General features: G+C 42.5%; 1 protein-coding gene across 1 annotated transcript in view; it reads right to left on the bottom strand.

Moving 5' to 3' along the window:
• Positions 1-6,569: 6,569 nt before the first annotated feature.
• Positions 6,570-25,943, bottom strand: part of OLFML2B (olfactomedin like 2B) — a 75,186-nt gene continuing 55,812 nt past the window's right edge. Inside the window, exons 6-8 of the mRNA XM_075616809.1 lie at positions 22,472-23,014; positions 19,160-19,336; positions 6,570-9,763 (exon numbers count right to left, since the gene is read on the bottom strand). Coding sequence (XP_075472924.1) covers positions 9,162-9,763; positions 19,160-19,336; positions 22,472-23,014 — 1,322 coding nt within the window. The 3' untranslated portion in view covers positions 6,570-9,161. The remainder of the gene's footprint in view (positions 9,764-19,159; positions 19,337-22,471; positions 23,015-25,943) is intronic.

The raw sequence follows: 25,943 nt of genomic DNA, 5'->3' as shown, positions 1-25,943 counted from the left end.
CCATGCTTAGGAGCATAGCTCCACCCCACCTGTGATTGTCCCATTGTGACCAACCAGCTCCCTCCAGATTGGTCTGGAAGTTAGAGGGATGCTCCAGATTGGCTGAGCGGTGCTCATCATGTTTTTGTATGGGAACTAGGATCTATACATGGGCTAGCCCCAGCTAGACTTCAAGAGACTCTCGCGGTGAGCCTCGGTAACTGAAGACCCCGGTGGATTATACTCAGACTGCAGAGAGGTTTTAGTGACTAGGAACTGAGGCAACATACTGCGGCTATTGGAGGTCCTCACCCCTGCCTTCTTTGTTGCGGAGACCCCATGATCTGGACTACCTGAGTGCCCAGGGTAAGCTAGCGGTGGCAGCAGCCTGCATCTCAGTAGACAGGGTAATGGTACGTTTTCCCCCTTTTATTTTATTGGTTGTATGTTTGTGTTACTGTTACCTATTCTAATAAACTTCTTTATAAGCCCTTGTGTCCTGCTAGTTGTGTACCTAGGATCCCAGAGCATGTGGAGTCTTCTCACGTTCTGTTACACTTTCCATGACAAAGCCCCTCTGTATATTTCTTATATAATCAGGCATTCTCCCACATGCAGCCTCCACCCAGCTCATTACTTCTTCCTCTTCTCTCATTACTTCCTCTCATTCCCGCCTCCAGGACTTCTCCTGGGCTGCAAACCAACTGTGGAAGTCCAAACTGGATACTATCAGATTACCCCTCCACTATTCACACTTTTAAAAGTTCTCTCAAAGTTCAACTCTTTAAACAGCCAGCCGAGAACCTTTCTGACAAGCCTATAGTTAATATGCTGAGTGGCCTTTTCCCTTCTCCTGTCCTTGTGTCAGCACTCGCCCATTCCTATTAGAGTGTAAGCTTCTCGGAGCATTACCTATTGTTTCAGTATGTTTTGTGCTCTTGTCCTTACACCCACTGTTGACTTTTTTTTAGCATTATACCTAATAAATCTTATGTTTTAATAGTCCCGGAGTGCATCTATTAATGAGCTTCTAGCTAGAGAGAGGGCGACAACACACCTTTCCCTCTAATTTTGGAAAAATACTTCATTCAACTCATCTGATGCACCCAGTGCCAATCTAGGTATTTGTGGGTGCAACTCATAATTACATACTACAGAAACTACTATCAGTGATCAGTATATTCTTTTTATGTCTTTACACACATATTATACTGTGCTGCCGGCACCATATAAATAAAAGATAATAATAAATTACTCTTTTTATGTCTCTCTTAGTTGACTTGGCCATTTGGAGATGGTCCACATAACATGTGGCCATAACATGTGGGCTGTGGCCTCTTTTGCCCACTGTATGACATAGTGTGACGGCGTGACATTGCGATATTATATTTTATTATGTCTTGGTTTACAACTACCATTGTACTGCGCTGCAGAAAATGTTGTGCACCATATAAAAATATATACTAAAAAAACAAAGCATGCAGTTTACATACTGGTTGCTTCAAAGATTCACCTGTGACATATTTGGCTACATTTGGAGAACTGTTATACGCAACAACTGTAAGAAAAATTACCTCAGTAGTTATATGATTCTTCTGTAACCTTATTTCCTATTTTGGGAATAACAGACTAGTGGTAATTTCAAACCAGATGTGATGTGGAGGCCCCCGTGGACCACCACTTCACACGTGCTGGGCATAATGTTAGCCAACTGCGCTACCAAATAGTAGACAGCGTCGCGAAGAGCAGACGGGGTGGCAACGTAGTCCAGCGTCTCTTAGAGAAAGAGTCCAGGTGGATCAGAACGTTGGGAACCCTGACACCAGGGGGAATGAATCAGGACTTGGATCTCAGCTGTCATTTCTGAGATCCTTTTACAATGTCATTCCTGTCCAACTGGTCACATGATATGAGTACTGCCTGCCCACTTCTCAGACACTGAGGTTTCTAAGTGGTGATTGGGGCCGAGGCTTATCTCCTTGTTCACTCTCCCGTTTTATTACCTTCACCTATGCCGAACTCTCTGATGTTGTGCCTGTGCCCCCCTTCTCTCTGAGGGGTGCACCAGGGGCTTCTATAGATCACTTGTCACCCCGTTAAGCTGCTTGTCTTTGCAGTAGATCCACCTTTACCTCAGCGTCTTCAACCACCACTGCCCACCCGCATATTTACAGATGTAACGGTGTTTCCCCCCCCCCTATCTCATATTGGCCCCTTACGTGAGGAAACTGCCCCATGTTACATGTACTATAGTGTGGTGCACCTGCTGGCTTACAAAACTCCTGAGTCTTCCGCGGTGATATGGGGAAATACATCAGGACTGGCTTGTGAGGTAATGCTGAGAACTACTCACTTCTGGTACAGCGCCTCCATCTCTTCCAGGTCCCCACGACAGCAGGGAGGAGTCTCTGAAAGAGAACCTCTGGGTGCAGCTTCCCCCTGAATGACTCCACTCTCAGGCAAGAAGGTTCTTTCAAATTGGACATTCTTTATTGTCATCTTTAGCCGCTCATCATAAAGGTTGCCCACCTCAAGGAAGTCCCTGGACACCACTCCTAGTCAGGGCCCTAGAAGCTGTCCTTGCTCTTCCCTTACTCTCTAATAGAGTAAGGGGAATAGTCTGCCCACCTCTCCCCTAGGGGAGGGCCACAATCCTTGCCAGAGCCCTGGCAATGTGTTGGGTCAGACAGTCTCATTTAAGTGGGATGAGACACTCACACACACTAAATTCAGGCAATGTTGTATACTATATAGCTCCAGTAGGCACCACCCCTGTGTCACTTATTGGACACAGATGATGTCACTTCCTTCACTACACAATACACATCACAGGGGATGAGGGCAAACCTCATGATTACTCCTGGCAAACCTGCCCTTTTAACAGGGATTATTGCACAGGAGGAGAGAGGCATGTAACCCCATAATTACACAGGGCTACAATCTCCCTCTGGTGGATCCAATGGTCCCCACTTGGTCCTAAATTTGCAGGGCCTTCCTTCAAACAGGCAACTGCAAAACATACAGGAAACAACAGTATTTACTGAGCATGAACTGTAACTTCAATGAAACTCTCTTTGCATAACATCAATACATCATTACATCATATGAATAACATTGCATCACCCTGAATGCATACCATCCCCTCAGTCCACATGTCCATCATCACATCACCCTCAGTCCCTTTGATAATGATGTGCTTGGGCACTTTATCCCTTGAGGGTCCACAACAATAAGGTGAGTGTGAGTGTGAGGGATAGCGCTTCCCTGTGTTGGGGCCCGGTGGTGCACTTATTATACTACCTCCCTGATCACTGCTCCTGTTCAGGATAATCTCGGAACTCAGCAACACTGCACAGTGATCCCACGCCGCACTGCACTGCTCTCTGTAGGAATGGATACACACGCTGACTCCACAGGGGAGGGATCCCCAGCCGGAATGATCCTTTACCACAGTCTGCTATGGAGTCAGATACTCTTTCTGCACTCAGGCTGCACGGGCATTCAGGCAATGTCCTGCAGCATGTCTCTTCCTCTCTGAGTATGGTGAAGGAGTCCCTGTCTTAAGGCCGGCAGTTCACCACGTGCAACTGGCACTGGTGATATACCACACACTGTGTAACTTAGAAAGCAACCCCCCTTCTTCCTATGAGGGGCCCTATGAGGGGCCTTTCCTTGACACAGCCAAAGCAACTACTCTGGCTGCACTGCACACAACACTGTTGCAACTTACTATCCTGCTCAGCTAAGGTGGCAGCATCCCTCTCTTTGTCTGTCCCTATCTGCAGCAGCTCACTGGTGACTCAGGGCTATCTGTGGCCTGGGAAGGGTATTCTGGCCTAGTGCATGGGTCCCTGACCCTGCACACCTACCTCCTCCCCTGTCTGCTTCTCCACCCTGGGTGACTTCCTTCCTGCCAGCTTGCTAACATCCCTAACTAGATCCTCCCCTTTACAGGAGAATCCCTCAGCCCTATTGGCTAAGTAAAAGCACCTGACTGCCTGCAGCTATGCCTCCTGGGAACTGTAGTTCCCAAGGAGGCTCCTGCTTATGGAGACCGCATGGGCGCCTCTGTAATGGCCGCCCACCTTTTCCTATCTCCGCCTGCGCTATCCTAATGGCTGCCGAGCCCCTTCCCTGCGCATGCACAACCTCTAGAGGGCCTTCCTGCCTCTCTGCCTTCTCCTGCGCTTTATCTGCCACCTCTAAGATGAGCAGGATAGTAAGTTGCAACAGTGTTGTGTGCAGTGCAGCCAGAGTAGTTGCTTTGGCTGTGTCAAGGAAAGGCCCCTCATAGGAAGAAAGGGGGTTGCTTTCTAAGTTACACAGTGTGGTATATCACCAGTGCCAGTTGCATGTGTCTGTCTGGGATCAGACAGAATCTACAGCAAGAGATCTTCTGCATGCAGGGACTAGGGTAGAGGTATACCCCCAGGGCCCAGTTAGTCCCCTGAGACACTGTAGAGGAATACTGTATGTCATAGGGACTGCCTTAAGACAGGGACTCCTTCACCATACTCAGAGAGGAAGAGACATGCTGCAGGACATTGCCTGAATGCCCATACAGCCTGAGTGCAGAAAGAGTATCTGACTCCATAGCAGAGACTGTCCAAATGTAGCCCTCTTACCCCCACCCTAAGTGAGATTGGGGTGGGTAGGTGTATCTGACTACATATCAGTGTGGTGCTGTACCTGTTTGGCAACCAGGAGGGCTGAGCTTCCGCCACGGGGAACCTGGGGTATATACTTACACTCGGTGCAGCGCCTCCACTGATGAGGGATCCCAACGTGGTGGGAGTGTGCCCTCACCAGAACAACCATACACATATATAGAAGTGTGCTTTTTGGCCATGATTGCCACTCGGTTATCTTTGGTCACCTCGAGTCTCCCTCAACATGTCTTAGATCTTTATTTACTTTCTGCATCCGCCAGTCTGACATTTCCCATGTCTCCCATGTCATTGACAACTTTCAGATGGCAACACTGACTGATTCACTTTTATTTTGTGTCTCCTCTGCACTCTCTTCACTGGGTCACCATGCCAACGGTGACGCCATGGACTCCGTCTGCTGGAGCTGCATCACTCCCATCTCTCCAGATGGAGCACGTAGCGCAATCTAGTGCGCATGTCTGGACTTTGCTACTTTCCCTGTCGGACCACCCGTCCATCTTGCTGACGTCACACGCTTCCGCGTCTCATACTGTGTGATATGGGAGTAGCTGCTGCCTGCCCCACTCGCTGATGTCATCAGGGATCTCCCCTTATACAGCCAGCTGAGCACACGGATTGACGCCACTCCCCAGCCAGCAGAGCACGGGTTGGATACAACTTTTTTCTCCATTGCCTATTGGTCTCTAAAGCAAGTTGATTGGGGGGCAGCTAGGTCCCCCTTGTGACCTTTGTCAGAGGATTACTATTTGGAGACAGCCAGGTCTTACCATAGAACTCATATAGGTTATCATTATAGTGACTGATTCATTTACATATCTATCTGTGGACTACCTACTGTATATGACCATAATTTCTTATGCTGGTGTGAACCCTTGTATTGCTGAACCTCTGGAAATGTGGTTCATGTTACCTGTTGCTCTATACCTCATGATATCTTTACTTTTGTTACTGTGACTGTGATCTTCTCTATCTGTAGTAAAGTGTTACATTTGGTGTTGTTTACAGTATAGTGTTAAAGATTTAATTTGTGTGGCTTATCCGAACACAGTAGTAATCCACATAGCATATTATAAATTATCAGCGCTGTTGTATCGCTTATTGTTTTTACTTAGAGCGTAGTGTTGGAAGTGAGTGTTGGGAAGTACCATAATCCCTCTTGTTTGGGTACTGTGGGAATGGGCAATTAGTAGGGTCTGTGGACCCTGAAACGTTAACGTTGCTCCCCGCATATTCTCTCTCACGTTATATATACTCCTTTGTTACTTTTTACTTCCTTTCCTTGTCTATGTGTTCACCTTTCCCCCCCTCTCCCTTCCCTCTCCCTCTCCCTTACGCTTTTGACCACGCTTGTACTTTCGTTTATCCTGCATCGCCCATTGCATCATATTGCGTTGTTACTGCCATTGTTTTGTCAATACATATTGATTCTTTTTTACAAAAACGTGTCACATACCTTTTTTTGGAGTGCTGGGAACACTCATTGTAATCTACATTGTATTTGAGGGAGATTGGGGGTCTCCCTCCTGTTCCCTTTGCACCCGCCAAACAAACTTACTTTTTCATTAAAGGTAGTGCTGCCTATACCGCACACTTTCTGCATGAGATATATCACGTTTTACGCACATCTTGCATCCATCTTTCTCAATGTTGTCCTTTTTACCTGCACAAACAAATGTGCCAGGTCTAAAGTGCCATTAACTGATCTGGTACACGCATGATGGCATATACCTTCATCATTGTGGCAAGCTCTGAGCCAAGATGTTAAGTGAATTGCAAACATGACTACCTTGAAGAAGCGTCAGGTGTGTTAGTTCTGTGGATGTTTTCATATGAATTTGAGTCATTCTGAATTCTTCTGCAAGCCTTTTTGATTTAAATTTGGAAGCACCAAACACCTCAAAGAGAAAAAATAGACATCTGTAGCACATACAAAGTCACTTTTTATGCATTAGAAGCAGATTACATCAAAATTACAATACAAGCAACAATGCAGACTGATCCACAATCTGCAGATGAATATAAAGAAAATACAGCATTTGTTCTGCAATTTGTACAAAATCAACATTAAAAAAGTGCTAATGGCACTTGGGTATTGTCCATCATTTCGCTGAAGCTTTTTCCTACCGTGTTTTTATTGCGGGTTGTGATATCTTTTACATGACCAGCAAAAAAGGTTTTTCATAGTTGCATATTTTATACACTTTGGAAACCACAAATGTCTCATCTTTGGATGTCATGTTAACTGCCGAGTTGAAATAGGGGCCTTCTGGTAAAACTTATCCAACAAGGTCTTGAGTAAATCAACTCATAAAATGATTATGTATTGACTTACTGTACATGGTTTCTTATGATCGATGATGCTGGTATCTCGCTAAACTTGGTGTCTCCCACTAAAAACTCTACTGTTTCTTTCAAACATTCGAAGAAACTTTTGGTTATGAAAATGTTATCAATAAAACGGTTTGCTGTGAATGTAATATTTTGTTAACTTGCTTCCTCATGATATAGCTTTGATACCTGCTTATTGAATGGAAAATTAAATCTCTATCTAAGGATTTTTTTCCCCTAGATAACTTTATTAGCCTCTCTGTTCACAAAACGTACGTATGTACATGATGAACTGCATATCATTTGATCCCTGCTATATATTTTCCAATGTAATGAAAATAAAAGTTTTGGACGCTACTTAATACTGGTCCTCTTCCTTACACTGAGAAAAATAATGAGAGACTTATGATTGGTGTGTCATGGTTGACAGCAACATAACCTTGTGTATTCAATGATAAATGCCCCCAAACAAATAAGGACACATTAAGAGGCACAGGAGGTGCCTTAAAAAGTCAGGGATGTTAGCAGTGTACAAAAGCAGTGTAATACAAACAAACACTTGTTTTACCTTCTAAAACCGAGATAGTCAACCTGGGTTCATAAGAAAACTGCAGTCTCTAAAGCCCTTAATGTTACTCTTATTAATCCACTGAAATCAATAAACACAATAGCAGAAAGATCACAGGAACACATCTTAGCATTTTAGAAAAACAGTAAAACTAAACTAAACTCACCATGTGTTAGATTGGGTTCGATTACATAAGATCTGTGGATGTTTAGAAAAAATATCTTAATTCAGCAGTTTCTGAAACTCTCTTTTTATTACCTTTAACCAAGGACATTCCCAGAGTTAGTCCCTCAAGCTCCAGGGATCCCTCAGTACTCAAGATAGCTGTACTTTGCAGAGACAAAATGGCCCCCATGGGCAGCCTCTCTCCTGTGGCTAATAGAGAGACACATCATCAGCCCTGGGGGACATTCCTTGTTTCAGGTAATATAAAATAAAAAGTTGAAAAACGAGGATTGCTGCTTTAATACACTGCACCCTCTTTACTAAAGGGATTGATTAGTATAACTTGGAGGCATTTACATTTGTTTTGCTATGCTCCCAAATGTAGCACCATTACTCTTCTTTAGAAATCTAAATCGTTTTTATTTATTCACACCTTTTGTACTTTTGTACTTGTTCTATATTCTGAATTTGGAAGATTCAGGTAACAATGATTTATAGTTCTCCAAAACTTGTGATAGTTTATTCAATACATCAAGCCAAGTAATGGCGTTTCTATCTATAGTATCTGATTTAACGTTAAAACAAACGGATATGAGAGCAATTTGTTTGTACGCATGACCCTTTGCTGAATGGGCTCTCTCTGAATAATTTAGGGCAGGGGTGCGCAAACTTTTCTGCTTGCGCCCCCCTGTCTGCTCTCTCCCCCTGCTCGTGCCCCCCCCCTTCTTACCGGCTCCATGGCACGGCAGCGTCATATGACATCACAACATCATGTGATGTTGCATTGCCATGGCAAAGCGCTGCCATTTGACCCCGCGGGATCATGGTGGCGCTTTGCCGAAGAGGCAGCTGAGACCAGGTAAGAGAGACTTACAGAGGCCTCGTGCCTCCCCATGCATTTAATTTAATTGCTTCGGGGAAGAGCATGGGGCCTCTGTAACCGTGCTTTGTAACAATAAAATTGGCAGTATTAATCACAGATTGCTATTGTTTAAATGATAAAAGTTTCACAAACTGTTAAAATGTGTGATTTTACTTTGAATACATTGGTTGTGCAGTTATTTCTTTGAACTACATTAGGTATCTGAATTGCTGAACTCAATCTCAGAGGCCTTGAACTGAGTTTGTGAAAAATAAGACCTATCTGAAGTGCCTTTTTTTTCTTTGGCTTAACCCGTATCAAATAAATCTTCCTACAGGGTAATACAGCTTTCTGGTGATGGAATAAATGATCCAACCCACACAACCACTCCGTCTCCTTAAAGCCCCAGAAAATGGTATGTGTTCTAGATTAGATTAGAATGTGCAAGGTTTCAATACAAAAATTCACTCATTTTAGATTCTCTTGTGCTCACATACCCAGATGAGAAGCTTAAAGTTCGTCCCTATAGTGAGAGCCAAAAAGACAGTCACTGGAATGCCCCTTATCTCACTGGCAAAGTGATGGCAGGTCAATATGCAAAGATCACATGATAGGTGACTTGATGTCCATTGTCCCAGGCGTATAGCAGACGGTCTTTTGGGTTGTAATCAATTTGTGTAGTGTAGGAGTACTCATTCTCGAAGAGCAGCCTTGGAATAATCTGAGTGTTTGTGTGCGTGTCAAAGGCATAGGATATGTTTGCATTCTTCTTGTTGTAGCTGTCCACTGCATAAAGCACTCCACAGATGACAAAGCAGTTGCCATAGAAGTCCTTCCTCAGCCCGGTCCGCCACGTGGTCTCTTTCTGTGTACTGAGGTCTACGGCATTCAACTTGCTCAGGACAATTACTTCCTGTTGGGACCCTTCATCGTCGATGGCTGGGTAGATAACCCACAAGCCATTCTCATCCACAGCAAAGTCTATGTCTGAGTGACCTCTCCATCTCCATGGGGTGGCCTCTTCGTAAATTACGTCATGGAGCATGGCCCAGGCTGCCACATATCTCTGCTTGAAGTCATATTTAATAATATTGCGGGTAAATGCCCTGTTGTAGTAGAAAGAACCATTGTACACCACATGCCCCGTCCCAATCCAGCTGTAGGGAAGCTTGTAGGAGTTGCTCCAGCGACCTGATAAGAGAATCATATCCACACTGTAATAGAGCAAGCGGCATCTCCAAACAAGCAATGCTTATACATGTACATTCCCGAAAGGATGGAGTAACTGAACCCATAAGACCTCTTTCCTCCCCCCTCCTATTCAATATCCCTAGGCCACTTTTCAGTGTTAGAGGAGAGATCAGTTATATTCAAACAAAAAGGATTACAATCTTCTCCACTATGGGGAAGTAGCTTCATAGTGTATGAAGTGGCGGATTTCCCATTAAGCTGACTAGGCTGCAGTCTAGAGCGGCAAATTTGTTTGGGGTGACAATTTTAGGGGAAGAAAATGTGTGTTTGCGTGTGCGTGTGTGTGTGTGTGTGTGTGTAAGCCTTACCCCCGCCTGTAGTGTCGCATCATCATGGCGACCGGACATCAAATGACAACACGGCGTCACATGACACCATGATGTCAAGATGTCGGACGCTGTGGAGGAGGGCCACCCCCGAGCCTACAGGTGGCAGAAAGGTAAGTCTGCCACTGAGTATAGGGGCCTGTGTCTCCAGGTTCATTGAATCCTTATCATTTGTGTGGGAACAGTGGCATACTACAGATCAGTGTTGTGATAAAGAAAATACCTCTCCAACTAATTCCAGGAAATTAATACACTCAAATAAATATCCTTCTTTTCAATTCTCCTTTAGTATAATGAAATTAGCATTTAGGCCGGAAGGTCTTATTAGCATTACATCTATGCGTGTAATTAGCATTACATCTATGAGTGTAATTAGCATTACATCTGAGTGTAAATTACATCTATGAGTGTAATTAGCATTACATCTATGAGTGTAATTAGCATTACATCTATGAGTGGCAATAACATTCATAACTGGTTCTGCAGGAAACAAAGACAAACAACAAGAGAAATGCCAGGACTGTGCATGCATGATAAGAAGAAATATGGGAATACCTATAGAAAGCATCAAAATGTTTCTTACAGGACGTCATCCCTTTTTTTAATTGAGTGTAGTGGTGTTGCTGTTTTTAATTGGCAACTAATTAATCTACTGCTGACGTTAAAGCAATAATTGTTTTATAGCAATACAGCACACAATGGGTCAGGTTTCTGAGCCATGGGACTGACGTATAGCCATAAAGATCACAATTATTGAAGAAGTTGTTATTTGTTAACAGTGGAACAGTCCCAGCAGCACTATAAATACCATTGGCTAATTGCGTGCTTTGATTACAGGGGCCAGCTCATATCTAGGGAGCCATAAAGTGAGTGTTTGTTTTGTTTGCCATCACGCAGTGGCAGTAATAGACATATGCCTGCAATCTGTGTTAATAGCCCGTCTGCAGGAGCGTGCAAGCATGTTCTCTGCTACAGTATGTCTCACGCTCCATTATGGAAAAAAATATCTACTGTATTTTACACTTATAGCCTTATATACAACACATTAAATTCAATCTGTACCTTTTTAGCAACGATTTAAGTGGAATGGTGAAACTCTTTTGTTTTCTTTGAAAGTACTCACTTTTATCTCTTTAATTAAAAAAGGGAGGTTGGGAGATGAACCAATCAAAATGTTTCATTCAACAACAATACCCTTTAGGGTCTCTAATTCTTAAAGTATCCCAGCTGAAAAACTGGAGAAAAACAGTGGTAAACAAATGAATCAGAACTATCTAAGGAGAACATACTATTCTTTTCCAGCAGTCAAAAGCTTATAGGAGCTCCATGTTAAAATGGACAAGAAGCAAAAGGTGACACGGTGTGCTCATTTGCATGTTATTACCCAGAATCCCTGGCTACAGTGGAAACACTAAGAGATAATGGGGAAAGGCAGAGTGGCAGGCCCGTCTGAGACGTGAATGTGCCCACGAGGCATTTTTATTTTCTGTACTCTTTTCCATGGAATTAATTTTCTCTGATAAAGAGAGATTTTAATACATCAAATAATTTTATGCACATATATGCTCTTTCCTACACTCATAACTTTCCAATATATAATCCTCTGATTGGCTCAGACTTCTGTCATGGATAAACGGAACCAGTTTTCCTACTCAATTGTCAAGATAGCTATTGAAACGTGTAATCTGTAGAAGGTTTTTCTTTTTTTAAAGTCCCTGATATATAGGCCCTTATCCATCATGCTGTGAAGCCACCTTACCCCGTGCTTGGGAAGATTGTGACTCCGTTGATTTGTCGGCACGACAGATTCACAGCTTACTGAAGAGTGACGTAACGCTTTGCAAGATGAAGTGGAACATACCTCTTGTGGGATAAGAGGGTACAGTAATCTCACTAACAGGGGTACTTTATGTTTATCTCAATGTGTGAGAAATATAATTAAGTGACTGGTCCAAAATTGATTTATTGTTCAAACATCTTAATTTCCTAAAGTATAGATACATGATACCCATTTAGAAATGTGTATGCCTCTGCATTCAAGCAGAATAGCTCAATAGAAGTATTACTTACTTCATCCACCATTTATCATCATGTCATCTGTTCAGTTTTTTTTGTAGGTACTACTGTATATCTATAATTTATCATATATAGGTGTTACGTTACTAAACTGAGGCAGATGTTTGGCTGTATTTATTCCCAGTTCCCACCACATTGCTTGGAGACCAATCCATGCTACGACTCTCACATTTCCCTTAGCCTATTGGGGGTTAAGGGCATTTTGGAGCAAAGTTGTGGCATTTCCATCCTGCATCTATGTATCAAAGAATTTTGCTACAATTTCACCCTGTCTGCCCCAGCTTGCACCTTGCGTGTCGCTGGTAGGAGGACTTGGGGAGAAGTTACATGGTGCAAAGATTATAATGATGAATCCTATTCTGCTTCTCTGTTCACCACTCTTTCCCCCTTTTATTTGCCCCCAAAACTCCTCCATATCTGAGGTGGCGTAGGTGTAACATACTGCATCAGATGTAAGAAACTGTTCTCATATACAGGGGCGAGAAAAAGTTTGTGAACCCCAATGGTAATTACGGAAATTACATAGTTTTTCCATGATAACCTTCTTGAATTAAAACTAGTCTTTTCTTTAATATCCAATAGGGTTTCTATAAACCAATTCCATGTCTTTTGAAACAAAATGATGTATGAATTAGACAAACAATGAGTAATTACGAGTCAGGATATGTGAAAAAGTAAGTGAAACCATGGTTTTATCAGCTAAATTAAAGGGGATAATTAGAATCCGGTGTTTAAATAATTAGGTAGATCTTCAGGTGTTAGTTTGGGAGGTCCCACTCTATATACTGTAAAGATCAGAAACTTTGTGAGTTTGGTCTTCATCATACAGGTGTGTGGAAACACGTCATTCCACGATCAAAATAAAGCTCAGGAAAGCCGTTATTGATGCTCATCAGTCTAGCAAGGGTTACAAAATCATTTCTAAGGATTTGGGGCTCCACCAATCTACTCTCAGACAAATGGAGAATGTTCAAGACCACAGTCACTATGCCCAGGAGCAGCCGTTCTACCAAAATCTCTCCTAGAACAAACCTGCAAATCATCTAGGAATCTACAAAAGAAAACAGACTAACATCCACGGATCTGCAGGCCACTCTCGCCTTGGCTAATGTGAGTGTTCATGACTCAACTATCAGAAAAAGACTGAACAAGAATGGTGTTCATGGAAGGATAGCCAGGAGGGAACCACTGCTCTCTAAAAAGAACATTGCTGCCATCTGAAGTTTGCCAAAGTGCACAAAGATGATCCACAAGACTTCTGGAACAATGTTCTCTGGAGAGATGAGTCAAAGGTAGAACTTTTTGGCCTCAATGAGAAACGTTATCTTTGGATGAAAAACAAAACTGCATTTGAACAGAAGAACCTCGTCCCAACCATAAAGCATGGTGGTGGGAGTGTGATGGTTGGGGGCAGCTTTGCTGCCTCAGGACCAGGATGGCTTTCCCTCATTGACACAACCATGAATTCTGCATTGTATCAGAAGATTCTAGAGGAGACTGTCATGCCATTCGTCCGTAAGATGAAGCTGAAGCGAGACAGTGATCCTAAACATACAAGCAGATCTACAAAAGAACGGCTGCAGAAGAAGAAATTCCACATTTTAGAATGGCCTAGTCAAAGTCCGGACCTAAACCCCGTTGAAATGTTGTGGCAGGACCTGAAGCGAGATGTCAATGCAAGGAAGCCCTCAACTGTCACTGAGTTGAAGCAGTTATGTAAGGAGGAATGGACCAAACGTCCTCAAAACCGATGTGAGAGACTGACCAGCGGTTACAGGAAACACTTAGTTGAAGTAATTGCTATTCAAGGAGGTGCCACCAGCTACTAAATCTGAAGGTTCACATACTTTTTCACACATGGATATTGAATGTTGAATCATTTGTGGATAAATAATAGCTGAAAAAGAATCATGTTTTTGTGTCATGTGTTTGATCAGGTTATCTGTATCTATTATTAGATACAGTAGATAAGTGGTGTTTTGGTGCATCACCATAGATGGCTCATTGATATAGTGATAATTCCATATACCATAATGGATCCAAGTTCAAGGACATAGAGTATAATCCATAACATCCCAGGGTGAGAAACCAGAGGCCTGGTCGTCCCACGCGGGTACTCCAAAATAGGTCTCCCAATAATGGTGTACTACACTGGCGACACAGTTTATTACACTGCGGCCAGATCCGCAAGCCGGGAGATTTCCCGGCTTGCTAGTGGCCGCCCCTCGGCGTGCCGCGCGTCATAGACGCGCGGTCACGCGTCTTCGGGAGCGTGCGCCCCCTGCACGCGCGTCCAGGGGCTCCCCGAGGGAGCCCTGGTGTCCCGCGATCGCGGGACAGCGGCAGGGGGTTCCGGCGGACCCGGCAGCGGTAGGGAGAGCGCCCCGATCGGAGGGCGCTCTTCCGCTGCTTCGGCGCGCGCCCGTCACTCTCGGGCGCGCGCCAGGCTACTGCTGCGGCACAGAACGGGCAAATGCTCGAATAAACTGTGCCGCAGCAGTACACCCTGGGGAAATAACTCAATCAGTCCAGCACTGGAGGGTAATAATATAATGGGCCGAGGCCCTTTACCTTCCTTAGTGGTGTCCTTGATGGGTGGATCCGTTCCAGCGTGCAGTCCTCTCAGGGTAAACCCAAGCAGCAAGGATGTAGAGGAGCACAGCAGCGTTTCTTGGCAATATACCAGCTAGTGGATCGCCAAAAATGAGGGTAACTCCAAACAGGGATAGGTATTAAAAGGGTACTTTAATGGTCAGTGCAAAAAAACAATGGTAGGTGCGTTCCTACCATTGTTTTTTTGCACTGACCATTAAAGTACCCTTTTAATACCTATCCCTGTTTGGAGTTACCCTCATTTTTGGCGATCCACTAGCTGGTATATTGCCAAGAAACGCTGCTGTGCTCCTCTACATCCTTGCTGCTTGTATCTATTATTAGAACTTAAATTAAGATATAATACAATTTTAGGTGTTAAATACTGTATGTGAAAATCCTAAGTGGTTCACAAAGATTTTCACGCCACTGTATGCCGTAGCTCTGTTTGAAAAAAACGATCAGTGCTTCCTAGCACACATAGCCCCCCTTATCCTCTAGTTATGGGGGTGATACATTGTCCTCATACAGTATTACTTTTATTTGGAAAAATGCTTCCTTCCTGTAACTTATTTATACCATTGCAGTATCTGAATCTCTTAGCTTCATTTTACAGACTTGGTTACAAAATACTAAAAGAAGGTGCAGCTAATACAGAGTATCCAGAGTTTTGCAGAGAGCATCTGTCCTAACAGGCGTCTCCTGCCGTGGAAGAGGAAATATATGGTCTGGATTTCTGATAATCCTCCAGAGAAAGAGGCCAAATGGCCAAAGTTCTGTGTTCGTGGCTGTGTATGAAGTGAGAGAACTAATTTCAAGTCCCAGTACCTGATCCTCATTTCCTCTGTCAAGTCCCTTTTATATTGACCAGAGTATTATGTAAATGGATTACAATATCTTTGTGTAAAACATTTATTAAGTCTTTTAAAATACAAGGTCACAAGTGGTGCTAAGCCATAGGGCACCTTATGGGCCATTCACTTGAAGTCAATAAGCCGTTACGAGGCTTTACAGCACGTACAGTAATACATATGGCTCACGTTGCCATGTAACAAGTCTGCACTAAATGAATCCTTTGAATTCCCATTGATGCAGCTACCATGTATTGAGGTTAGGAATGACAGGGGCCCCATGACTTAGCTTTTGCTTGTTTGCTAGGAGAGACTGCGTTCAGCACTCCCAACGTGATCTGAATGCAAGAAGAGAACACCTCCTCTGTTCGCATCATCATTGACGTCAAGATCATGGGAGCGATCACATGATTGTGACGTTCCTTGGGGCCTGTGGCTCTCATTTTCCCCCACAGCCCTTTGCGTTTCACCGCAAAGAACGTTAAGATACTCCTGAGGAAGCCCCGTTCTTTGCGGTGAAACGCGTAGAGATTAATCCGACCATATCCTGGGAGCTGAGGGAGCTTGAGATGTATACGTTTCCTGTGGGCGAATATCCGGGCACCAGATCCGGAACTGCAGAGCAATGCCGGCATTCGAAAGGCGATGAGCGCGGAGCTGTCCGCCCTACCGGGAGCGTAAAAAGATTTTAAATACTATGTTTTAAAGAACTGACACCAAGTGAGTGTATTTCCTACTTAGGGCCATTCATATAAAGTTTGTTTTATTTATCTGCACTATTGTCTATTTCTCTGGTTTTCCCGGAGGGTTCATCTGCCATCAGGGCCGTCTTAACAGCATTATAGGCCTCCGGGCAAAGCAGTGCACTGGGCCCTGCCTACTCTCCGCTAGTCATAATTTTTCTACATCTACCGAGTTAGCGGGAGATTTGAATGTTGAGGCGGGTGATCGGAAAATTAGTGTTAAATTCTGGTCTGTGCATAGATTAGCATGGGGCCCCTATGCTCGTGGGGCTCCAGGGCAACTGCCCAGCGTGCCCATGCGTTAAGATGGCACTGTCTGCCATCAGACTACAAGCACTAAGATTTGCCACAGTATTTTGGATAAGCTTTGGAAATTTGGGAATCTGCGAGTACCATTCTTCTCCACCAGATTCCCAGAAGTCCAACACTTTGAATACATATTGCACCATATTCTGTTTTTTTTCTTGTATTTTTCGGTTACTTTATTGCGCTTCCCTGTTTTGTACAACGAACACAATTGAGGAGGATTGGAGGAACAGTTCTTTTAGGGGTTTGAGCTGCAAATAGTATTTACGTTTATCTTCCATTATATTATACACTGTTTGTTGTTGCTTTGAACCCATGTTTTATCACTTGGGAATTATTTATGCACTTTAATTCTTTTCACTTGTTTATTTCACTCTTTATTCACTGTGTGTGTAAGGTGAGGAGCGCCATTTGTAACCCTTTTCTCACTTCAGGGAACTTTGCCAGCTTGCTGTACCTATACCCATATGAGTAGGCCCGTCCCTAGGTGGTAAGCAGGTAAAGCACCGCCTGGGGGCAGTACTTGTCAAGGGCTCAGCAAAATTAAAAGAGGTAAAGTGGTAGTTAAAATGCTGATGGATAACTAAATTGAGAATGTGAAGAATTGTCTTTCAAACATGTAATCGTGCAGCTTTTCACCACAGGGTCTCTTCATGAATTTACTGACAGACAGAGAACATGATCTTGTCTCATTGATAACCTTTAACTGCTGGGATCGCTGAAGTAGCACGATCACTGAGCCTGCTGTTGCTACACGGGATGAGATAAAAAAAGGGGTGGCCTTATAGTTCTTGCCTAAGGGCAACCTAGGGGCATAACCTAGGGACGGACACTCAGATTTTGTAATGCTGGGCAGATAGCTGCTGGGAGGGGAGGAGAAGGTGTTGATCTGCACTCACATGGTAGGCAGGGCTGCTGCAGCATTAGATTCCAGCCATGTCAGGGCGCTTCTGAGCTCCCCTTGACTGGCCTCTATACTCCTCTCTGCTCCAACCCCAGGTCCGTAAGTGTTTTTGTGTGTGTGTGTGTGTGTGTGTGTGTATGTGTGTGTGTCTGTGTGTTGTCAGTATATGTGTGTAAGTACTAGTATACTGTAGTGCTGCCGAGTATTCTAAAACAAATCTGGGGCAATCACCAACAAGACCCAGGTACATGCTGGGTACATGCTGTGACATTTCTGCAGACAGACTAATGGCCCATCGGATTAACAGCAGGGTTCCCTGGCAGTCCCATTCAAACTGAATGGGACTGCCAGGGACTCCTACTGTGTTAATCCGATGGGCCATTAGTCTCTGCAGAAATGTCACTGAAATGTTGCAGCATGTACCCAGCATGTACCTGGATCTTGTTGGTGATATCCCCTGATTTTCCAAGGCAAGTTTAAGGCAAGTTTTAGAATACTCGTCGGCGCACCTGTATGTGTGTCTGTGTTTATGTATGGTGGATGTATTGATGTATGTGTATGGAACATGCATTTGATGTTTGCATTTAGTATGTATTTGTATGTATTTAATGCGTACAGTATGTGTGTATAGTCCATGTATATGTATAGTGCATGCATGTGTGTGTGTGGGGATGGTTCATGTATCTGATGTGGGTATGTTTTAGGGTATATGTTCCTGATTGCATATGTGTGTATATTGCATGTATCTGATATGTATCTGATATGTATCTGATATGTATGAGTGTGTGCATATTATATGGTGTATGTATCCTGTATATGGGTGCATGGTACATTATGCATGCATCCGGTATGTGGGTGCATCGTACATTGTGCATGTATCTGGTGCAAATGTATGATGCATTGTGCATGTATCTGGTGTGTGTACGCATATATGATCTGGTGTCCATGTGCGTGGTGCATGTATATGATGGGGATGTGTACAGTGGACACGTATGTATCTGGCATGTGTGTGCATGGTACATTGTGCATGTGTGTGGTGTGTTTGTATGTTTGGTACATGTTTGCGGTGTGCATGGTGCATATACAGTATCTGTTGTGTTTGGGTGCATGTATCTGGTGAGTTTGTGTGCATACCTGCGGTACAGTATGTGTTTGCATGGTGCATGTATCTGGTATGTATGTATAGTGCATGTATGCAGTGTTTGCATGTTTGTATATGGTGCATATATCTGGTATGTTTTTGTGTACATTGAAGTTGTGTAAGGTGTGCGATACTTGGGCTGGTGAGCCATGCTTAACTCCCAGCCGAAAATGTTCCAACTAGCGCCTGACCCCTACACTGAAAAACGTACATTTTCAAGGGGATAAAATGACTTACCCAACCTCACAATGATCTTACATTGGGATTTGAACTGGGTTCTTCAATGTCAAAACCAGAGGCATTGCTTCTTTCCTTTTCTAAATACTCCCACAGCTCTCACCGTGTATTGGTTCAGAACGGCACTAGACCGTAGTACAGATTAATTTCCCAGACCCACCTTGTTTAAAGTTATCCAAGTTCCGAAACTCCACCAGGGTGTTTCCATAATAGTAGTTGGTAACGTAGATTTTCTCATCCTTTGCTAGTGGATCCTTCATCCAAGCGCCTTCATTCCGGCCGTAGGTGTTTTGAGTCGTGGGTCCCGAAATGGTAGACAAAGTGTCTTTGCATCGACCTAATGATTTTCGGTGGAGGAAAATATTGGATATAGTTACATTGGCTTTTAAAGTTCATTTCACACTGCTTTTTGGCATCTGCAACGTACATTAACTTTTTATGATGCCGTTTTAAGATCTTCCTTCCTGACTTTTCTTAACAGGATCATTGTTACTGGGTAATGGTTCTACCATTATTCTGTGTATAATGTGAGCACTAAATCATATCAAATTATTTTCCTCCCAAACTTGCGGTCATTTTCAAGTTTGACTTAACTCATTCTCCATCAAAATCAAGCTTTGGGAAAAACTGTTCCCCAGCATGCTTACAGTACCAGCTAGAGTTACTACCAGATTCCCGGGAATGAGGTCATAACAAAATAACATGTGAATCAAAAATAATAGCAATGGATGGGAAACTCGAGTGGTTTGTAGAACAGCTGGTTAAACTATAAAATGTGATCGCATAAGAATAAACTTACAGGTATAGTTTGTATGTTAAATCAACAAGGATTTAGTGGTATAATGTAGCAGACCAATTCTTGGTTCCAGACATGTTCACCTTGACAAGGTTCCTCTTTGGGACAAAAAGGTTTTGTTGGTCTAGTTGCGGCAGAACAAAGCAGGGAATGCTCGCTCAACCTCTAAGGCTGAGTCCATAGAGGGGAAGACCGCGCTGACGCGTCCTCACGCTGCGTCATCAGACTGTCTAAAGGCAGTGATCGCGTCTATACAGCGTGCGGGCGCGCTGAAGCGGGAAGGGGGTGTGCGATGCGCGTGAAATCAGTCAAAACTGATTTCTCGCGCGATAGGGCCAGTCACGTGAGCGGTTCGCCCAATGATGGCGAACCAGCTCCGTGACGTCACTAGCCCGCCAATAGACACGCCCCCGGACGGCGTGCGGACGAAGGCCAGGGAAAGCACCCGCTTTCCCTCAGCCTCCGCTCGCCTCCGCACGGCTCCTTTGTCTATGGACGCAGCCTTAGTATACTGGTTATAGTTTGTACCATTAAACTATTGTTTTCTATGTTGATTATATCATTTTTCAGGATGAAGTTCTAAAAACAGCTCATCTGCTCCTCAGCAATTTTAGTCAATGTAGCAACGTATGGTAGATTAACTGCTCCAGATTGCCAGTCTGTGCCTGAGCTGTCTCAAACAAAGATGAACGTGCTTTAGGATAATTTACTTAAGTGGCAGTTTATATAAAAGTTGTAGTAATTTGCTTTATTAAATTAACTTATCTCAGGAACCAATATTATTAAAACATTTTTTTTCCCCAAATAACAACGTTTGTGCCAATTTAAGAGCTTATTCTATATTTGATAAAGCGGCCGATTGGGCCGTCTTTGGACGAAAATTCCAATTAAAGTCAATGGGGAACGGTCCAAAATGACCTGATCTGCCACTTTGGGGGGAATAACTGTACAAAAAGCGAATTAGAGCTACAACAAGGTGAAGAAACGTTACGGCATCAAATGCTAGAATGAAACAAAATCTAATTATAACGTTTACCAAACAACTCTTTTCCTAACTCCCCCTATGGCTCCATACAATCGTGTTTCATTCACCCTGTCTATAGAGCAGTAAAGTATTGTGTTGCAAGGGATACATAGCAATGTATTTGCATGCTGCTAGAATTTGGAAATGCGAAGATCTCCTCCATCAATCACACTATATTAATTAGGATTTAATTATCCATTTCTTAAGGCACTAACCCCATGCATGTTTATTTACAATACATGTTCCCCCTTAATAGGAACCGCAGGAGTTTTCATTTTTTCGCCTGTCTCTCTCATAAAACTGTCTAAGGTTTTATAGATCCTATAAACTCAGAAGGTCTTGGCCATCCACCAATGGTTTTTCTCTGGAAAATTCCTCACTTACTGGCACAGCATGGCCGCCCTCCCTATCCCGTAGAAAAGAAAGGGGCTTATGAATGTTTGAAATGTGATATTCACTGGCACCTTTAGAAGAGACATTTAACACGGTCTCATCCCTAAGTTAAATGACTGTCCCATTCAGTCTCCCACAGCCTTTTACAGTATACAGGCCTAAAATTGTGGCATTGGTGCAGAACACGTTAAGAAATAATTGTTATTAGGACTTTTTACTATTGACTCCTGGAAACCATTTTCTTGTCTATAGCTTTGAAACTGAAATTAGCTTTATAAATACAAGTTGCTGCTATTACTACTATAATGGTACATAAAACAGTATGTCATCAGCAGATCATTAAAATGACTGCCTCCTGTGAGCAGAACGGCATAGTAAGTGATACTATAAATTCCAGAATAAATATATTTGTTTTTACAGTCGTATAACTTTTGTAATAAACCCCTCGCTGACTTTATCCTCCAGTAAGTGACTGTTTTCTTATTAAAACAAAACGCAATACTGCTACCTCTATAAATCCAAGGAACGTATCTAAAGTCCTAGTTGTATTTAGTATTGTATCTGTGTCTCAAAAACTGTAAGCAATGAAATAAAATAAAAAATACTCAGCTGGGTGTGTTGTTTTTAATGTTTAATCCATTTTCTATAATTGTTAGGTTTTCAAACTTAAGCTTAACCTTCCCAGTGCCCTTATGATGCACCAGGTACATGATGGGCAATGGTCTGATGTCGAGGCCAGCCAAATCGAAACAGAAGAGGGATCACATGACACGAAAGTGGTGGGGGTCCGGTGGCCCTATGATGCTGCGGGACCCCCGTCACTGAAAATATTAAAGGTCTTGTTTAACATCTGCAGAGGTAGCTCGTCATATTGTTCCTCCAGATAACACAACTAATCCCGGTATAACTCAGGATTTCATAGGATTCAATGGCATTGCTGGCGCTGTATAACACGACATATTCCAACATACTGTACTGTATTGCTTCAGAGAAAACGTATTATATCTGTATATTGTATTCACAGAGGTGGCAACTGAGGAAAACAGTCTGAGTGCAGTGGTAGAATGATTAAACAAACCCAATGGGTCCCATTTTTATGACCAGGCAAATATTGGTTTCTGTTATTGTATCACATTGTTTTTGTACAAAACGACTTCCACAATAATGTGTGAAACCGAAATGAAAAGATAAGAGCCAGGAACACATCAAGTTAGTTAGATAATTGAAATCTGTTCATAGGTGATATAGTTCGCTCTTACCAATAACTTTTCTGAGGTCATCCTCCTCTTTGTTATCTTCAGAGCTCTGCTTTGCTACAGTGGGTTTCTGGGGATTTGAGCTGATCGTGGGAGCATCTGATTTCATTGGGGTGACGGTATCCAGGTGAACAGAGGCAGTAGTGGTCTTTACTATTGTGGTTGAAGAATAGACGGTGGTAGTTAGGGGCACTGTAGGTTCCTCAGTGGTTGCTCTTGTCAACACAGTTGTCGTGGCCACAGTTGTAGTTGTGGGTATCTGGGTAGTTGCGGCTTGTGTAGTAGTGGATTGTGTGCTTACTGGCAGCACCTCTGATGTAGGAACAGGTACGGAGTAATCATTAGCAGTTGATGATGTGCCAGTAGACTCCTTGCTGGAAAGGTCAGACTCCGTTGTCTTGGTTTCCATATCAACATAATTTGTGGTAAGTGGCCCTCTCGTTGGGATTGGCTCTTCAGTGGTGCTGGGATGTTGGACTCTATGCTTTATGAGTTGGTCTTCAATCAGCATGTCTATAGCATTATCCCCGCTGAAGAATTCATCCTCTGTCAAAAAAAATTAGGGAAAAGTTGGTGGAGCAGCTTGGTCAGTTATTCACATGTAGACTCTAGAACTGAAATAGCATATTAGTGCAAGTGTAGAAAAAAGGATTCAATGATTCAACGTATGAGAAGGAACAGGAGGGTTAAAACATTTGTAATATTTCATACTACCTGGCTGTGGTTACCCTGCAGTAAGTATCAAGACAAAACTGATTAAATTCTGATAGGAAAAAGCTGCAGTTAAGAAAATAGATCAATACATATAAGGGTAATAGGGTGTATGTATTAAATACATATAAGGGTAATAGGGTGTATGTATTAAATACATATAAGGGTAATAGGGTGTATGTATTAAATACATATAAGGGTAATAGGGTGTATGTATTAAATACATATAAGGGTAATAGGGTGTATGTATTAAATACATATAAGGGTAATAGGGTGTATGTAGTAAATATATATAAGGGTAATAGGGTGTATGTAGTAAATACATATAAGGGTAATAGGGTGTATGTAGTAAATACATATAAGGGTAATAGGGTGTATGTAGTAAATACATATAAGGGTAATAGGGTGTATGTAGTAAATACATATAAGGGTAATAGGGTGTATGTAGTAAATACATATAAGGGTAATAGGGTGTATGTAGTAAATACATATAAGGGTAATAGGGTGTATGTAGTAAATACATATAAGGGTAATAGGGTGTATGTAGTAAATACATATAAGGGTAATAGGGTGTATGTAGTAAATACATATAAGGGTAATAGGGTGTATGTAGTAAATACATATAAGGGTAATAGGGTGTATGTATTGCTTTGATACATCAGGTGCTGTTTTCTGTCCCATAATTGCACTTACTGTAGGATATGATACATAACCTCCATAAAGGGCTATGTGCCAGACCAGTGTTAAATTAGCGCCTAGATTATGGCCCATATTTACTAAGCAATACTATGCCACAAGACACCTTTCACTGCCGGAAGACACCCTACAGCCAATTCTAGTGAATGGGCTATACAGTGTCTTATGGGATAGTAAATGTGGGCCATAATCTTAGCAGCATTAAAGCTGCAGTTCAGTCTTTTTTTTTTTTTTTTTTTTTACATTTATTTTTTTACTTCAATAGTTTCATGTGGGCAATCTCTAATTACCTAAAGAACTGTATAGCTGTAGGTCAATTCGTTCTCCATGTATTGATAGGTCGAAATTTGGTGACATATTAAAAGCTGGGATTTGTTTATAATCTGCTTGTCTGTCAGTGGAAGCTCATGAATATTCATGAGCACTCCTGCACTGACATGTGCTAGAGGGAGGGCAGGGCTGACAAAGGGGTGTGCCAGAGCTTGTGACAGGACATGAAGGGGCAGTGCCTTAGCAAATGGCTGTTAAATTAGAATACAAGAAAATTGGTCTTTCAAAGTTGTTTTTTTAAAAACAGAAAATGCTAAAAGTATTTTTTCTTACTACAGAACTGATTTATTAAAAAAAAACACACATGCAGGATATTTACTGAACTGCAGCTTTAACCCTGTTCTGGTACACACATTAGCTCTTTATTGAGGAATGTGTATCATCATATCCTAGGTGCAAAATTGGTGCAATTATGGAACAAATGATATGTACCAAAGCAATACATGCACCCTATTACCTTTGTATATATTTATTTGTTGTGTGCAGCTTTTTCCATACATGGAGCAATGAGTAGTTAAGGAGCCGTTACTTGGCTCACACAACAATGCATCAATGTGTGCATGTCTTTCTAGAGATGGGCTACGCATTCACACAGATTTGCTAATTTGGGACCTTTGCAACCGACAAAAATGACAACATTTTACTCAAATGTGCCCGTAAAATGACACAAAGCTTTTCAAAAGTGTTTTTTCACAAGAAATATTCATGACGTTCAAAAATGCTGCAAACTTTGCTCATGTTTATAAAGAAATACTGTAACTTTGAAGCAAAAAAAATCACAGTTCACAGGAACAATTCTTATGCTTTGCAGTCATTATTTTTGATATTTTGGGTGTCTTAGTAAAAGATTCTTAGTTTAAGATGGAGTAAAAGTCCCCTACAGCAGACCCTGAAGGATTGTCCAATGTTTCAATGACAGCCTACTGTAGATGTCATAAACAGACTGTACCTGATATATAGACCCAGCTGAGACATGGCTATCTGTAGCTTACCCAAATGGACTTGGCTAGATAGCAAGACAATGGTGGAAAAAGTATGGCTTGTTTGCCCCTTGCTCACTTCATTTGTACATCCCTGTACATAACGATTAAAAAACTGGAACAGAATGTGTGAGGCATGTACCAGGACTCTGGTGCTTTTAATCTTTAGTTTACAGTGTGAAACGTATGTCCTTCCTCTACCTACAGTACTATACAACTATTGCAGTCTATGCCCCCTATTTAATATACTGGAAAAATAATCTTCGCTCTATTCAAATGAATTGGACTAAAACCTTCTCTAGCTTATGGACGTGGCTTCACAGCGCAGAGAATACGGGCCTGGGAGGGGATTCACTACGCTCTGATAAATCAACGACAGTTAACACCAGATTGATACCGTACCACTTATTGGAGCTTAGTGAATCTCGGTGTATGTGCCAACATGACAAATAGCGCGTGTTGATACAGTGTGTGTGTATATAGCGCGTGTATATATAGTGTGTGTTGATATAGCGCGTGTATATATAGTGTGTGTTGATATAGCGTGTGGATATAGCGCGTGTATATATAGTGTGTGTTGATATAGCGCGTGTGTATATATAGCACGTGTTGATATAGCGCGTGTATATATAGTGCGTGTTGATATAGCGCGTGTATATATAGCGCGTGTTGATATAGCGTGTGTATATATAGCGCATGTTGATATAGCGCGTGTTGATATATAGCGAGTGTATATATAGCGCGTGTTGATATAGCGT

This window comes from Ascaphus truei, chromosome 10 (genome assembly GCF_040206685.1).
Source record: "Ascaphus truei isolate aAscTru1 chromosome 10, aAscTru1.hap1, whole genome shotgun sequence".
In the NCBI taxonomy this organism is placed as follows: domain Eukaryota; kingdom Metazoa; phylum Chordata; class Amphibia; order Anura; family Ascaphidae; genus Ascaphus; species Ascaphus truei.
This window is presented reverse-complemented; position numbering and strand designations above follow the sequence as displayed.